At 29.3% G+C, this 15,970-nt stretch overlaps 1 protein-coding gene across 8 annotated transcripts in view; it reads left to right on the top strand.

Annotated features, from left to right (window-relative positions):
* LOC134720077 (plexin-A4-like) overlaps positions 1 to 15,009 on the top strand; it is a 118,588-nt gene extending 103,579 nt beyond the window's left edge. For 6 of the 8 annotated variants that reach the window (XM_063582808.1, XM_063582809.1, XM_063582811.1 and 3 more), the window contains 12 exons: positions 1,336 to 1,402; positions 1,662 to 1,814; positions 3,151 to 3,298; positions 4,064 to 4,231; positions 4,876 to 4,908; positions 5,678 to 5,766; positions 6,467 to 6,541; positions 7,529 to 7,689; positions 8,201 to 8,348; positions 9,058 to 9,198; positions 10,015 to 10,089; positions 10,622 to 15,009. In XM_063582808.1, the coding sequence (XP_063438878.1) occupies positions 1,336 to 1,402; positions 1,662 to 1,814; positions 3,151 to 3,298; positions 4,064 to 4,231; positions 4,876 to 4,908; positions 5,678 to 5,766; positions 6,467 to 6,541; positions 7,529 to 7,689; positions 8,201 to 8,348; positions 9,058 to 9,198; positions 10,015 to 10,089; positions 10,622 to 10,738 (1,375 nt within the window). In that variant the 3' untranslated portion in view covers positions 10,739 to 15,009. The remainder of the gene's footprint in view (positions 1 to 1,335; positions 1,403 to 1,661; positions 1,815 to 3,150; positions 3,299 to 4,063; positions 4,232 to 4,875; positions 4,909 to 5,677; positions 5,767 to 6,466; positions 6,542 to 7,528; positions 7,690 to 8,200; positions 8,349 to 9,057; positions 9,199 to 10,014; positions 10,090 to 10,621) is intronic. The other 2 variants (XM_063582815.1, XM_063582814.1) reach the window with 2 other exon arrangements.
* Positions 15,010 to 15,970: the final 961 nt, after the last annotated feature.

The raw sequence follows: 15,970 nt of genomic DNA, 5'->3' as shown, positions 1-15,970 counted from the left end.
ATCAGACAGTTTTCACTTGATCTCGACCTCATTTCATGGATCAGTGAACAAGGTTAAGTTTTGGTGGTCAAGTCCATATCTCAGATACTACATGCAATAGGGTTAGTATATTGGGTGTATGGAAGGACTGTAAGGTGTACATGTCCAACTGGCAGGTGTCCTCTGACCTTGACCTCATTTTCATGGTTCAGTGGTTAAAGTTAAGTTTTTGTGTTTTGGGCTGTTTTACTCATACTTTATGCAATAGATCTACTATAATTGTTGTATGGAATGATTGTAAGGTGTACATGTCTAGCAGGCAGATGTCATCTGAACTTGACCTCATTTTCATGGTTCAGTGGTTAAAGTTAAGTTTTTGTGTTTTGGGCTGTTTTACTCATACTTTATGCAATAGATCTACTATAATTGTTGTATGGAATGATTGTAAGGTGTACATGTCTAGCAGGCAGATGTCATCTGACCTTGACCTCATTTTCATGGTTCAGTGGTTAAAGTAAAATTTTTGTGTTTTGGGCTGTTTTACTCATACTTTATGCAATAGATCTACTATAATTGTTGTATGGAATGATTGTAAGGTGTACATGTCTAGCAGGCAGATGTCATCTGAACTTGACCTCATTTTCATGGTTGAGTGGTCAAAGTTAAGTTTTTGAGTTTTGGTCTTTTTATCTAATACTGTAATCCATAGGTTAACTATATTTGGTGTATGGAAATATTGTATGATCTATGTCAGTTGCGCAGGTTTTATTTGACCTTGACCTCATTTTCACAGTCCATTGCTCAGTGTTAAGTTTTTGTGTTTTGGTCTATTTTTCTTAAACTATAAGTAAATAGGTCAACTATATTTGTTGTATGGAAGCATTGTTAGCTGTATATGTCTGCCTGGCATGGTTCATTTGACCCTGACCTCATTTTCATGGTGAATTGGTCTTTGTTTAGTTATCTTGGTTAATGTTTAGTTTATGTGACAGTTTTTAATAAAGCTTTATACTAAGAACTATCAACATAATATCAATGATTAGTCAAGAAGGCGAGACATTTCAGCGTGTGCACTCTTGTTAGAATAAAGCAATTCCGCGCTTCATACAAAATGCACTTTAGTCAACGCCTTTACACTTCTTATGAATATACGAAAAGAAGCATTCAATACTTATAATTATATTTTTGGCTATGTTTATTAAATACATTTAAATATTAAGTAAACCTGCACCAAAACTTCAAAAAATCATCTGTCATCTGTGTTGTATTCTGTTCTTTCTGCTCTACAAGGAAGAAGACAATACTAATATATTGAAAATAAAAAAGATTCCTCAATATCTATTCATTATATTTCAGGACAGAATCAGTGGTAGAAAAACTGCTGGCTAATTGGTTAGCTCTCTGTATGTATAAAAATTTAGAGGTACGTTTATCTATATTTTTTATAAATATTTTTGTTTGTTCTATTTTTCTTTAAGATAAAATAAATTTTACATTAAGATATATTAAAGTGATGTTAATATCAAGATACTATACATTCTTACCATATACAATTGCTACATATTTTATGGTTTATTTTTCTATGTCTGGTATAGAATATTTTGGACCTTTTAAATACAAGTTTTTTAAAAGTCAATTTATCAAAATTTTGCAATATACATAAAGCTTATTTAATTTATCAGGAGTCAACTGGTTCCTCTTTGTATTTGTTGTACCAAGCAATAAAATTCCAAGTAGTAAAAGGTCCAGTAGATGCTGTCACTGGTGATGCAAGGTACTCTTTGTCTGAAGACCGGTTACTAAGGACAGAAAACAGACTGGAACCTGTTACCATAGTGAGTATTGAATTGACCTGTACATCTAAGGAATAATGTAAATTGAGTACTGCTTTTGTCGAGTCTTTGATTTTTGTGGAAAAAGCGAGACATAGCGATCCTACATTCTGTTGACGGCGGCTGTGGCATCAACAAATACTCACTCTGTGGTTAAAGGTTTTGAAATTTTAATTACTTTCTTAAACTATCATTGATTTGTACCAAACTTGGACAGAAGCTTGTTTATGATGATAAGATAGTATCCAAAAGTAAAGGAGTAAGGATTGGTTTTGGCCAATACCCGATATATATGCATTGTTATGCCAAAAACAGCCCATATTTATGTAAAAGAGGCATTATACCTTCCAAAAAATAACTAAAAGTTTTTTTTTTAACAATTTTGAAAAACTGCTATACTTTGGGGCCAAAAAGGGGTCTTACTGAACCTACTCCTTTTTAAAGAAAATATCTTGTTTTCCTGTATTTTACTTATAAACGGACTTAGTTTTTCTTCCAGTTAACATTACATACAGTTTGCAGTTAAAGTTTTTAAAACATGTATTAGATTCCTAAACTGTCCTGGGTTTTACCAAACTTGAACAGAAGCTTCTAACTATCAAAAGATAGTATTGAAAGGAATGTTTTTTTGTTTTTTTTTCTCATTTCATTGAGCAAAAGTAGACAAGACACCAGGTTCTGAGGAACCCTTACACATTTTTATTCACAAGAATCTGATTGTTTAAATGTTGTTTCTGTTTTTCCCACATATATGTTTACTTAAAGTGAGATATTCAGTTTGTGCTTAGCATAGAAGGATTCTGTAGGGTTGTCAAATATGCAAACTGTGATTTGGATTGAGATAAGTTTCAACCTTGAAGTTACTTATTTTATACATCTAGACAGCAAACTTTTGTTTTGTGGTCTGCATCCATTCCTTAATCTTTTCAAGCTGTTGGGTTTAAAGTTTTGGTAAATGATGGTCTACAAAGTTTTCACATGAACTTGAAACTTAGTACACATATTCATTTGGATTTGAAACTTTATAAAAACTTGGCAATTTTGGGCTCCGACCCAAATTTAAATGCTCACTGAACATAGCATAGCAATAGGATAGTACATAGGGGGTAATAGTGACTAGAAACACATTTTACTTTGTGCAATTTAAATAATTCACTGCTGTCATCATTTGATTTTGCCATTTTATTAGGGACTCTCCATTTTGAATTTCGTCAGAGTTCAGTACTTTTGTTTTTTAATTTTTACTGAACTTACTGAAAATTGAAAATAGTACTTCATAACTGTAATTTCAAACTAACAAGCACAGCCATTACTAATAAAATGTTTTACTTACTTGTAGACATTAAATGTAGAATATGAAGGGAAGAAATACAAATGTCGCTGTCTAGACTGTGATACCATTACTCAGGCGAAAGATAAAATGTTGGATGTAATATACCGTAACATTCCATACTCAACCAGACCAGCAGGGGAAGACTTGGATCTGGGTAAGGCTTAATTGTTATAGACAGACAGAAAGGAAAAGCTCATTCTAAGTTATAGCATGAGTTGAAATGATATTTTTTTTTATATATTACATAAATGATATTTTTACCCAGCTTTGAGATACCTTTTTACATCAATTGTATTGTCTTATGTCGGTAGTTGGTGTGGTATGTTGTACTGTCCAATATCTTATGGGATTCCTTTTATCCTTCTTTCATGATGTTTTTGGGTAAGGTTTAGGATGTCTGCTTGTCATGCTTTGGAATTTTTGACAGATTTTCGGTATCCTCTGGTTTTATCTATTTGAATGCCTTAAAAAAAATCCCCATGAATCCCCCTTTTTTTTTATAAATCTTTTACAAGTATAATTATAAGTAATTTGTAAAAAAAATATTTATTTTTTATTAGTATTTGAGAACTTTAACTGGTCAATAATAAAGCTATGAAAAATCAAGAGAAGACATTTTTTGGCCAAAATTCAAACGGCTAATATCTTGAAAACAAGCACATTAGTCCCTAATTTTTTTTTGCTTTTTTGCTTCCTTAATTTATTCCCTATCAATGCATACTAGTTTTAAGAAATGTTATTTATTTTGAAACTGAGCAGTCCTTAAGAAATAATATAATGTTTTCTAATTAATTTGATTATTATATATCATATATTATTTAATTTAAGGAGCTATTTATACAATTGCTTATTGTAATTAATATACATGAATTTTAAATGAAACTAAAACATAACTTTATTGCTCCTTGTGACTTTTTAGATTGGGTTAATGAGAATAAAACCCTGCAGGATGAGGACAACTTGAAATGGAAAGACAATGCAGGGTGGAAGCAATTAAATATGTTGAAGGATTATAAGCTCTGTAATGGAGCTGATGTGGTTCTGACACAGTACCAAAAGTGTCGAACTCTGCCTAGATCTCCTAATGGTAAGAGATGCTTGTATTCTAGAGAAGAACTTTATTACGCTCACATCAACCTCCTTTGGTCTCTTATGGATAGTTGTTCATTTTACTATCATTCCACATTTTCTTATTTTTATATTTGATGATATTTAATATTAGGTTTCATTTATAGTGTTAAGATCTGTTAAGAATGGAAGATTTATACTAAAAGGCAACAAATTGAATTTTGTTCTTCAAGCAAAAAGAAAAATGTGTAATTGTCATTGAAATAAGAATTTTTCAACATGATGGAAATCAATGATAGTGATGGTATAATAAAAAACGCTGCGTTTCAGAATAAAAGTTTAAATTTTTGATAGATAGTCTGTATGTGTTTCTCTCTGAATTCCTGTTTAAATATAGAATTCATTTATAAATTTACAACATTTATCTTAATATGCCTTATTCTTATATGAATATCCAAATTTAAATTTAAACTTAAATTTGCAGTTGTAATCTAAATATGAGTTATTTTATGTAATATTTATCTATTCTATTTTTTTAATATACTAAATTTCTTATTGTGTATATGTATTGTATTAGTTTTCTGTAATATTGTTAATCATCTAATCATTCAAAAAGATTAACTTCCTAACATCATCTGCTCATCTGTCTTAATTTACTCACAGGTATATCCTTAACATATGGTGGTAGTACAAAAAGTAAATCATCTAACTTGTTTTACTTGATAAAAATCTAAGATTAGGTTTTCTTTGGATTTGATCATCTTATCATTAAATGCTTTTGATTATGCACAAAAAAAAACACATTTTAAATGCCTTGGCTCTGATGGAGGGGTATGCTGTTTATGCTCCCAATTTTTGTTGGAATAAAATTTCCGTATCTTTCTTCTGAGCTCCTCCTGCAATTTATTGTCAGGCTTCATGTGAACATGCTTTTTTGTGTGTTGTGGTTTCAGATTCATTGCTTGACAACTTCCTCTTGACCTAATACCTACATATTCTAACACAAAAAGGCAATGTATAAAATGTTCATGGCATATTACTAGAAAACTTCACTTAAGAACTTCTTGTTGTTTGCAAAAAAGCTTTGATTAAACTTTATTTACTGTGAGATGCATTTTGATTTCTATTACCCTTCAACTGCCTGTTTACTGAGTACTATAAAGCTGAGCAAATAGTTAAGATATTTTTTATGACAGACTGCTCAGTGTGCTATTTGAAGACAAATGAAAATAAATCTATAATTCTATTTTATAAAACAGTGTATGAAATTATAATATATCAAACATTGAAAATTTTAAGTAGGAAATATCCTAATTTGACCTTGAATATTTCAATACATAAACATTCTTTGAATGGGCAAACTAAGAAATAGTATCATTTATATCATATGCTATCATCATTTAACCTTCATAGATGGTGTGGTATTAACCTCTGTATAAACATCCTAACAATTATTTATTAACAGGATCTGTTCATTCCTCAGGATTTTACAATCGAGAGGCCGTCCCTATCACACGCACTGACAGTGAAGTTGGTACCAAGTACTGGCATCTGGTAGGTACAATAATGACTATACTAAATCAGCATTAGATAATATTTTGTGTACCAAAATAAATATGAAATAAATTACCTGAGTTCCACTTTTTTGCGACACATGGCGCTAATGGGAGTTGTAAGTAAGTAAAATTTTTCCGCAGCTTTACTTTAAGTACACTAAACTTACATTATTTTGCTGTTGGAAGGGGTTTATGAAGACATGTGCAGCTTTACATTATTCACCTAGGCTACATAATAAAACACATGTATATTAATCAGTTTTCTTGTAAATGTTCAACTTCTTAAAAGTAGATAAAGGCCTATACAAACAGTATAGTTATTTATTAAAATTTTCTGAAACAGAATAAAAAGTTCATATGGGCTTTCTCCTGAAAACTAGCATAGGACGTAAGAAATGTAACTACTAGTTGGTGTCAAATAGTTTCTTGTACAGTAAAATGGATGTTCTAAAATTGCATCTATATGTGGTCACACCATTTTCGTTCCGTTTGCACCTTGCATGCTTAAATGGAACAGCCCCAACTAAAAAATAAAGTTTTGATGAAGAGATTCCCAAATAATCAAGTTTTGATATGTGTATTTCTTAAATGAATCGTATATAAATTATCAATTGAAAAGAATATCATCTATACAATTGTGTTTTTTTTTTCATCTTTATATAATAACATTGGTATCATTTTTCTAATATTAATTACAGGTAAAACAACCTGATGATGCCCAGACAAAAGGCCTTAGTTCAGAGATATATCTTACTAGATTGTTAGCTACAAAGGTAAGTAGTCACCAGAGGAGTTGATCTTTGCCCAGTATTTAATGAGTTACTATTAAAATCAATTTTGAAATTTTTATGCTGTTATGCAATGCAAAAGATATGTAAAAATGCTGTTTTAACTTTGCAACTCATAGGAAACAAGCTTATTTCTTACAAGCATAGAATAAATAAGGGTTTCCTTTGTTCAGGCACATTTATTTTCAGAGAAATATCAACTATTAAAAAAGTGCTCACAAAAACGCCATTTGAATTGGGCAAATGCTATTCAATTTAGTGTTTGTTTTGTCTAGCTTCAGAGTTAATGTTATGCAATACAATTGGAGCATTAATTGTTTTGGTTTTCAATAGATACCAACCATGGAAAATATACATTCTGTATAATAAACATTTGAGTAGTGCAGTTTAAGGTGGCTGGGGACTATTCGACTGCGCATAATTTCACGCATGAATTACAAAAGTATTTGTCGTAAATTTGATATTTTTTCAATATTTTGATTAATTAGAAATGTTAAATCATTGTAGTTATGTAACTAATAGAATATTTTCAATATTATCGGTATTTTTAAGGGTCAAAATGACAATTCATCCATTTTCTCCATTTTCCCACCAACATTTGGGTTTTAAGGCAAAATAAAAAAAAATCCTTATCGTTGACCTATGTTTTTTATTGTCTCATTCTTTGAAGCTGTACTCCAGCTTTTCATATTACAGTTTTGGACCAATTGTCATAGAACGCTTTTTTGATATTCCGAAAAAAATATGTCAACAACTCTATTTCCCCAATCATTTCATTGAAAAATAGTCCCTTTTACATACCTGTTTAAAAGTAAAATTTTGAGCTTAAATGGTCTGTGACCCCCTATTTTTTTTTTTTACCAATTTGATTCAGTTTCTTTAAAGAATAAAATAACCAAAAATACGGCACTTCTGATAGAAACTTCGAATATGCCTGAGCCACCTTAAAAAAACAAAATCTGTATTTTTCAGGGTACTCTGAAACAGTATATTGATGATTTTATTAAAACTGTGTTGACTGCTAGTCCAAATATGCTTCCTGTGATAAAATATTTGTTTGATTTCTTGGACGATGCAGCCAAACAACACAATATTACAGATCCAGAAGTAGCATACACATGGAAATGTAATAGGTCAGTATCACAATGCTAACGTTATTGGTCAAAGGAAGTGAGCACATAACTTTCCAGATATAAAAATGGCAAACTTATTAATTTAGAATCATAGCACTAGGGTTAGAGGTTAAGTCATGAGACGACAAAATATTACAAATAAAGAAATTGAATTGTGATAAACCAGTTTGAATACCCCACGGGTAGAGATGAAGTGATAAGTAACATAATATAATAGAAGTTGTTAAATTTTAGTTGAACCTGCCATTTAAGTGAAATCTAAACAACTGATTTAGTTATGCAATTTATACTTGTATGACAGCATAACATTTTTATTCAGTTGCATATGTGTTTATTTATGTACAAGAATCTGTATCAGCTATTTCTTTATATCACAAACGATTTTAAAAAGTAAAGTTTCATGGATTTCACTAAATTTATGATTCCTTAAAACTGATTCCTAGCAACCCAATTAAAGTAAGATTGAGACAATTTTACAATACATTATATGTACTATAAATGTATGTTTCAGTTTGCTACTAAGGTTCTGGGTGAACATAATCAAGAATCCAGACTTTGTATTTGATATCCACAAGACCAATATAGTAGATTCATGTCTATCAGTGGTAGCTCAATGTTTTATGGATAGTTGCTCAACATCAGATCAGAATTTGAGTAAGGTAAGGTATTCAAAAACTTAAATGATAGTTTATATTTAAAGGAGCAATCTCTAAATAGCTGGGGTACAGCGTTCTAACCATGACAGCATATTTGTCCACTGTATTGTTATCCTACATTTGATACCTTACTACCTGATGACTTGGCCTTTGAGTTTGTTTTTTGTTCCAGTTGACTGATATTTCACTTTAAAGATGTAGGCAGGAGTTTTCATGTTGTTCTAACAATATTAAAAAGAAGATGTTGTAGGATTGCAAATGAGAAACTCGCCACAAGAGACCAAAATAACACAGAAATTAACAACTACTGTAAATTCAGAAATTATTGCTTGCATTTATTATTGCAATATTGTCATTTTAGACTTGGATGCGATTTTTAATTTTTACTATTTTGAAAAAAATCCTGTTTAATTCATATATAAAATGTTTCAAAATGCGAGTTTAAATTATTGTGTTTACAACTTTGTCGCATTTTTCGCAATAATAAAAACCTTGCATTAATTTCTGAATTTACAGTATACAAACCTGGTTTTTAATTGTTCTGTAGAATACAGTTGAAATTTACTGTTGACATTTTCAAACACAAAAAAAAATAGTTTCTAGTCAGTAAAATAAATTTTCTATTGATGCTGTGTAAAATTCTAATAGATAGATGTTTTGTTGATGAACAAATGTGCATTGGATTTGATTTGACTTTAAAAATTCATTTTAGGATTCCCCATCAAATAAATTACTATTTGCCAAAGATATTCCAGTGTTCAAGAAATCTGTTTCAAAGTATTTTGAGGACATACAGAGAATGCCTGCAGTGAGTGACCAGGATCTCAATGCCCATCTAGCGGAAGTGTCTAGGGTATGTGAATATAAATGCTATTTATTGCAATATATTTTGTCACAGTGGAACTCTTGTAAACTGTGTAATTTGTGGCGCATGATAATTCAAATATCATTACATTCAGGACAAAAAAGTGAAAAGTGTAAAATGGTTTCTGGAATGACACAATAACAGCATTTGCTTTTTCAATATACCTCTTTAATCATTCAAACTATGGAAAACTGTTTTGAATTAGGTACATTGATGAGAATTATAATTGTTTCATTTAATAAATACAAATCTTTAAACAAACATTGTATACTTATTGACTGGGTATGGAATAGAAAGTTTATAGGCCCCAAGTTGCAACTATTGTCCTGAGGACAAAAGTTGCATCCCAGGGGAAAATAAACTTACTGTTCCACAAATATCCAGTCAGTAAGTGGTTTATTAGATTTAAAAAGACAACAGACAATAAATGGCGATGATAGATCAACTATAGTAATATAAAAGCAGAAACCAAACATTGTTGTTACTACTGCAGTATTTTCAAAATCCTCCAATTCTGTAGCTACATTGCAAATTCTGCGAAATATATTGACACTTGCATTCAAATAGTTCCATCAAGGTTCAATAGTTGAAAAGTATCGACTGGTCCAAAAGTTCAACGCTCAAATTTGAAAAAAATAGTCAAAATATTGTGTACTTATTTTATATAGATGATGAGAAATGGGGTATAATAATTCATAATTTTTTCCTGGATATGTATGTTAACTTAAAATTATCATTTGACTTTGACTTTTGTTTCTTCTTCATTATTATATGAGTTGACCATTTTATTAATTTTTTTTGCAGATGAGCACGAATTACTTTACCAAAGACAATGCATTGTTTGAATTGTACAGCTATGTACAGAAATACAGTAATGAGGTTAGTAACATAAATCTATAATTTTCTCTGTAATGACTGTTAGATGGCGAGGCTTTATGCAGGATAAGGTTGTTTAAAAGTTCAGTATAGGCTCATCATTATTATAAAAAATAATATTTTCCATTTAAAATATCTTTATAAAGTTTTTTAAGGTGAAAACAAAATTTGATAGAAAAAAGAGACCGTTAAACAATATGTTTTCGAAAAGGTAACAAGTAAGCTAATTCAAGGATTGTCCATTATCAAATAGCTAGCAATTTCCTATTAAGATTATGTTAGTTTCAATGAAACCACTAGTGGGAGGTCAATGATATTCGGTATTTCCCCTTTTTTAGCATTTGCATATCTCTTTGGTATGCAGATTATTTGGCCCTGCCCTCTTAGTCATGGTCGCTAGATTTTGAAACATTTATTTAGTTTGCATGCTAAAATTGTTTTTTTTTATTCAAAGAGAATATCCAATGCAATGTTTTAAGCCAATTAACACCTTATATATACCTCAATATTGATATATTTGGTATTTTTTCCCCAGATAAATGAAAGTTTAGAAGCTGACAGTTTGACAAAAGCACAACAGTTTCCAGATAGACTTGGTAATGTGATTACAAATATGGAAGGTCCCTCCAATGTTGGAATGGCCTATGTGTAACAATGATAACAAAAACAATTGATGCAATAAACTGTGATATAACTTGGTGACAAAATGTTGTCAAGGCGTTTTTTTCTTAGTCCAGTCTGTTTGATATATCATGAGATGGTATATTTGTGTAAATGGTTCATTTGACTACTAGTGTTAAATGGTGCAATATTTGAAAGGAAAAAGATTTTTTGTCAAGCAGTGAAATGGAGCCTTGTTAAAGAAAACCAATAATATGCAAATTCAGTATACTGGTACTATTGGATAACCATGCATTTGCTATCCAATCAAATAGCTTAGAATTCTTAAATTGGAGAAGTTAACATATTTTGTTACTCTCTAAAATGTGGGTTTTATTCAGACTAAAAATGTTGTGTTGCAAAGCAAGAGTGGTTAGTCCTATCTGGTTCTACCAGAAAAATGCATGTGTTCACCTTTTAGTATAGGCTCACAAAACAGAGTTCATGATATTCCCCATACATAAGAGAAAACTTTTAAAGGAACAAATATTTAAAAGAGATCATTGCTTTTCCATTTGTAATTTATTTCACGACTGCACAAATTATCAGGTTTTAAGAAACATATTCAAGAAATGGCAAATCAAATCAGATACATCATAATTATTATTGTGACATTGTTACATTGTGAATTATTAGTTTTGAATCTATACAAGTTATGAATTCCTATTCAGCATTCTGTATAAATTTTATGATGGCAAAGTGAATGCAAATAGATAATTGCTTTTCATAATAGGACATCAGTTGCTTTAAAATTGTACCCTGTATGCAAATTACATTTAATACAATTATAGTATGTTATAATGTTATGTATGTAAGTTTTGGGGATTTTTATGTTAGAAAATATTTTATATTAAATAATATATTTTGTATTTTTTTAAGTCTTTCATTTTCTATGGATCAGCACTACATCTTATATAGTTTATTGTTATGATATGAATGTAGTCAAATATTTCAGTTATGTTTTTAGTTGTTCATATTTTGTGCTATTGAAAACAACCTCAACTTTGTTTTTATGATTGTTCCATTAAAAACCAGTAACATTCATGTGAAATGCAGATTTAAACATATTCCTTCTCTTGGGGTTCAAACACACAAAAGATCAAACATTTGTTTTATAACCTATGTATAATAAGATCAATCTTTTTGACAAGTACACACATTTCTGACAAACAAATACTTCATAATAAATATGCACCATACATACTTTGTACTTGTTTGGCCGTATAACTATTTTGATATGAGCGTCATTGATGAGTCTTATGTAGACAAAACGCACATCTTGCATACTAAATTATAATTTTGGTACATTTGATAACTATAGAAAAACTACTTTAAAATGATTTACCTCAGAGAAACATGGTATTGTGTAAAACTTTCATATTTATTGATTGATACCTGAACACAAGTTCATTGAACAGAGAAAACTTAAGTCTTTGAAATAAGCCTAAGTCTGCAAAATAATATTTGCCTTTTCACATCATTTTACCATGGGGTTAGCATTGTGGTTATGTCATTTTATAAAGCAGTAAGATCTACAATCAACCAATATGTGTTAGAATGTGTACATATGTGTACCCTATTTCAATATCACTGATCAGCATGACATAATACAAATGAAAAGGAGCTGAAACCATTAAAGAAATAGTTAAAATGCTATCGTACACTTGAAAATCTTTTTTTCACCTTAAGTTAGAGGTGAGAAGGTTACATTTTTAAATTTTTTAACAACATTGCAACTACCAATGCTGTGTTAAAGGGAACAACATGTGTTATTACTTAGCATTTGTGTTATGTTTCTGGAATAACAAAACAACTAAAAAAGGTTAACATTCTTCTTAAAGAGTTTGACATCAGGAAAGTCTTATTAGTTTCAATCAAATGTTATTTGTTGTATATTATTTTTTGATTTTTATAGACGTTTTTAAGAAATATATATGTGTTCATCTTTTTACTAAGTCATTTTGATATTTACTGATTTAATTTTCGTATGAAGAGAGAGTTATGATCATAGAAAGGATTATGTTATTTTCATGATGTACTGTTCTCACAGGAATGGAAAGTGAGTTAGATTTTATAATTGTTTACTCTAAACAAATATACTTAAAAATTATATAACATTTACAAGGAAGGTATTCAGTGTAAACATTCTATTCATGAATCTAATTTGGCAAAAAAAAGATCCCCTAAAATATTTAATTTTTATATAATGTAGCTATTTACATTATCTTTACTTTAAGCAGAAATATCTATATTTTTTTAAGCGTTTGACAAAGAATCATTACAGTGATCTTTAATATCAGATTTAAAGCATATAATTTCATCCTTTTTATGGCCTAAAACAATACAAAATTTGTAGTTAGCAATACACAATATTAAAGAAGATCCTTCTATGAATAGTAAATAAAATTCTCTATATACAATATGTTGCACATTTTAAAATTTATTCTTACAGTCATACTATGCAATGTTATTTAGACTTGGCAATCGAGAGAACGAGAAAATTATGCAAAGTTACTAATCTAGTCAAATGATCTGCAATGTCTGAAGTTCAATATTAGTAAGACGAGCTTGATTTAAATTCATTTTTGCAACTAACTGCATGAGAATTTTAAAAGGAAAAAAATCCACATTAGAATTGGACAATGATAAAATTTGAAAGGGTCTGTTAATCACTTATCATGCCTGCAAAACACTATTTGCTCTGTAAGTTTTTTTTGTTTTGTTTAGAATTTAAATGTAGTTTGGGTGTGTTTTTAAAGAAATCAAGATAAAGCTTTGCCATACAAAGAGTTTGTTACTGTTTCAAATCATAAATAATTTAATGGCATGGAAATCAGAGAAGACATTGATGACCACACGTAATCAATTTTAAGATGCAAGTGATTCGACAAGTGTTTTAAACGTATATACTTTATATAGATTATTGTTACATGAATTAAACAAAAAAATGAATATTAAACATGATGCACAGCTATATTTCAATCTTTGATTTTTATGTTATCTTGTGCCAAAATAATTACTTATTATTGTATGTAAATTTTATATGTTTTGTTTTATAATTTTTTTTAGGACTGGGATACACAAATGTTAACAAATCTTAAGAATCATTTAAATTTCAAGTGTTTTTTAGTCAGTTACAAATTAATGAAAATTGACATTTGTGCAACCCAGTCCAGGTTGTTTTAAACAACATGAAAAATTAATTTTCAACTTTAAAGATTCATATTTTTGAAAGAAAATTAAAATCCAATTTAGGCTCATTTGAGTAGTTAGATTTTTTTATAAGGGTCATACGAAGAAATTTATTATGAAGATATGATGTACATTGCAGGATAAGTATTTTTCATAAATTCTATATGTTGAGAGAAATTTTGGAATAAATAGTCCCCTTTAACAAATTTATGCTACATTCTGTAGTGAATTTTTGGTCATTTTTTACATGAATCAATTGAAGGATATATTTGATTTTCATAGTGTTTTACTGATTTTATCTATAAAAAAAAAAAGATAGTTTATATTTAGAAATTGATGATTCAGAATTATTGAAAGACTTTTAATTTGACTAGTTTATTTTTAGAATTTCATGATTCAGAATTATTGAAAGAATTTTAAATTTGAGTAAAAGTTTTTCATTGAAGGTTATTAGTCCAACATTATTCTTATCATTTATCTCATAAAAACTGCAATACATCACTGTCTTCCTTAGAAAGCTTCATTGATAGTCCTAAGACAAATAATTATTAGGAATATTAGAAGAGCTGAAAATTTAACATTATTTTTGGAGAAAAATCTATCAACAAAAAATAAATTCAAATTACTGTTAAACCTGCAAAGTTTACTTTATAATTCACCAAAAATATATATACTTGAAATAGCTGTAATCTGCAGCTGCAATTGTGATATTTTTCCAATTTATATTCTTAATGGTGTTATATAATCAGAATATTAGGGCTAAATAAAGTAATCTTATAATTTTTAAATCAACAAGTGTTTTATGTAAGGATATTTTTTTTACATAAAATCTGATACAAACTTTGGTTTATTCTAAAATATTGTATTTATAGCAAATTACATTAATAGGTATGAAATATGATATTGCTTCTATGTGTTCAGATGAAAAATATTGTTAGCTATGCACACAGTATGTATATAATTGTATATAAAATATGATTTAATATGTAAATTATATGATATAAAATGCTGACTTGAAAAGTTCCAAATGATAATCATCATTTATGAGAAAATAAAGTATTGAAAAACTGATTTTAGATGTCTAATTTATATAACAGCATAACATTTCCCCCCCCCCCCCTATCCTTTTAAAATAGTTTTTAAAGTTGGTTCATGGTCACTGTTAGGGTTAGTTTGGAGTTTACCCTAAATGCGATATTTGAAAGCTTGATTTTGACAATGTTAGATTGATGTCACATGTAAGTTTTAGTTGTATTAACAATAACATCAAATGACGATATGAAAGCTAGAAAAATTTTGATGTGTACACACAACAATTTAAAAATCACTACCCCATTCATGTGCTCTTACATATATGATAGTATAGTTTCTGGTAATCCATGTTTACACAATTTCAATAATATATGATTGCTAGTTTACCATCTTATTTCACTAATCTACTAGCAGTAATGGCACAAAGTAGCTGTTTGAGATCAACAGTTTCATTCATCATTTTTTTTTTTGTAAATAAACTCATCATAATAGGTACCAGGATTGAAATTTTATATTTACACCAGACGCAAGTTTTGTCTCCAAAGATTCTTCATTGACACTCGAATCAAAAAGTGTTTAAAAGTATGAAGTTGAAAAGCCTTGAGAATAAAAAAATCCTAAAATTTTTGCCAAACACAGCTATGGTAATCTATTTCTGAGGTAGAAAAGCCTTAGTAATTCAAAAATTCAAAGTTTTGTTAACAGATACTTTATAGTTAAGAACATATCAATGATAACTCAAGTCAACACAGAAGTGGTAACTACTTGGCTGGTAATATCCTCGGGTAAATAAATCTCCAGCAGCAGTGGCATCGACCCAGTGGTTGTAATGCAGTTTATAAGAGTATAGTACGTTTTTGTTGTGTAAGATATTTGCTGATTTTGTTTAGTCTGTGTAAACAAACTAAAACAAGGAAACGCATCAAATATAAGAGAACTACGACACAACAGAAACACAACATCAATATGTAACACACACAGAAACGAACTATAATATAAA

Source organism: Mytilus trossulus, chromosome 1 (assembly GCF_036588685.1).
Source record: "Mytilus trossulus isolate FHL-02 chromosome 1, PNRI_Mtr1.1.1.hap1, whole genome shotgun sequence".
Classification (NCBI taxonomy): Eukaryota; Metazoa; Mollusca; class Bivalvia; order Mytilida; family Mytilidae; genus Mytilus; species Mytilus trossulus.
This window is presented reverse-complemented; position numbering and strand designations above follow the sequence as displayed.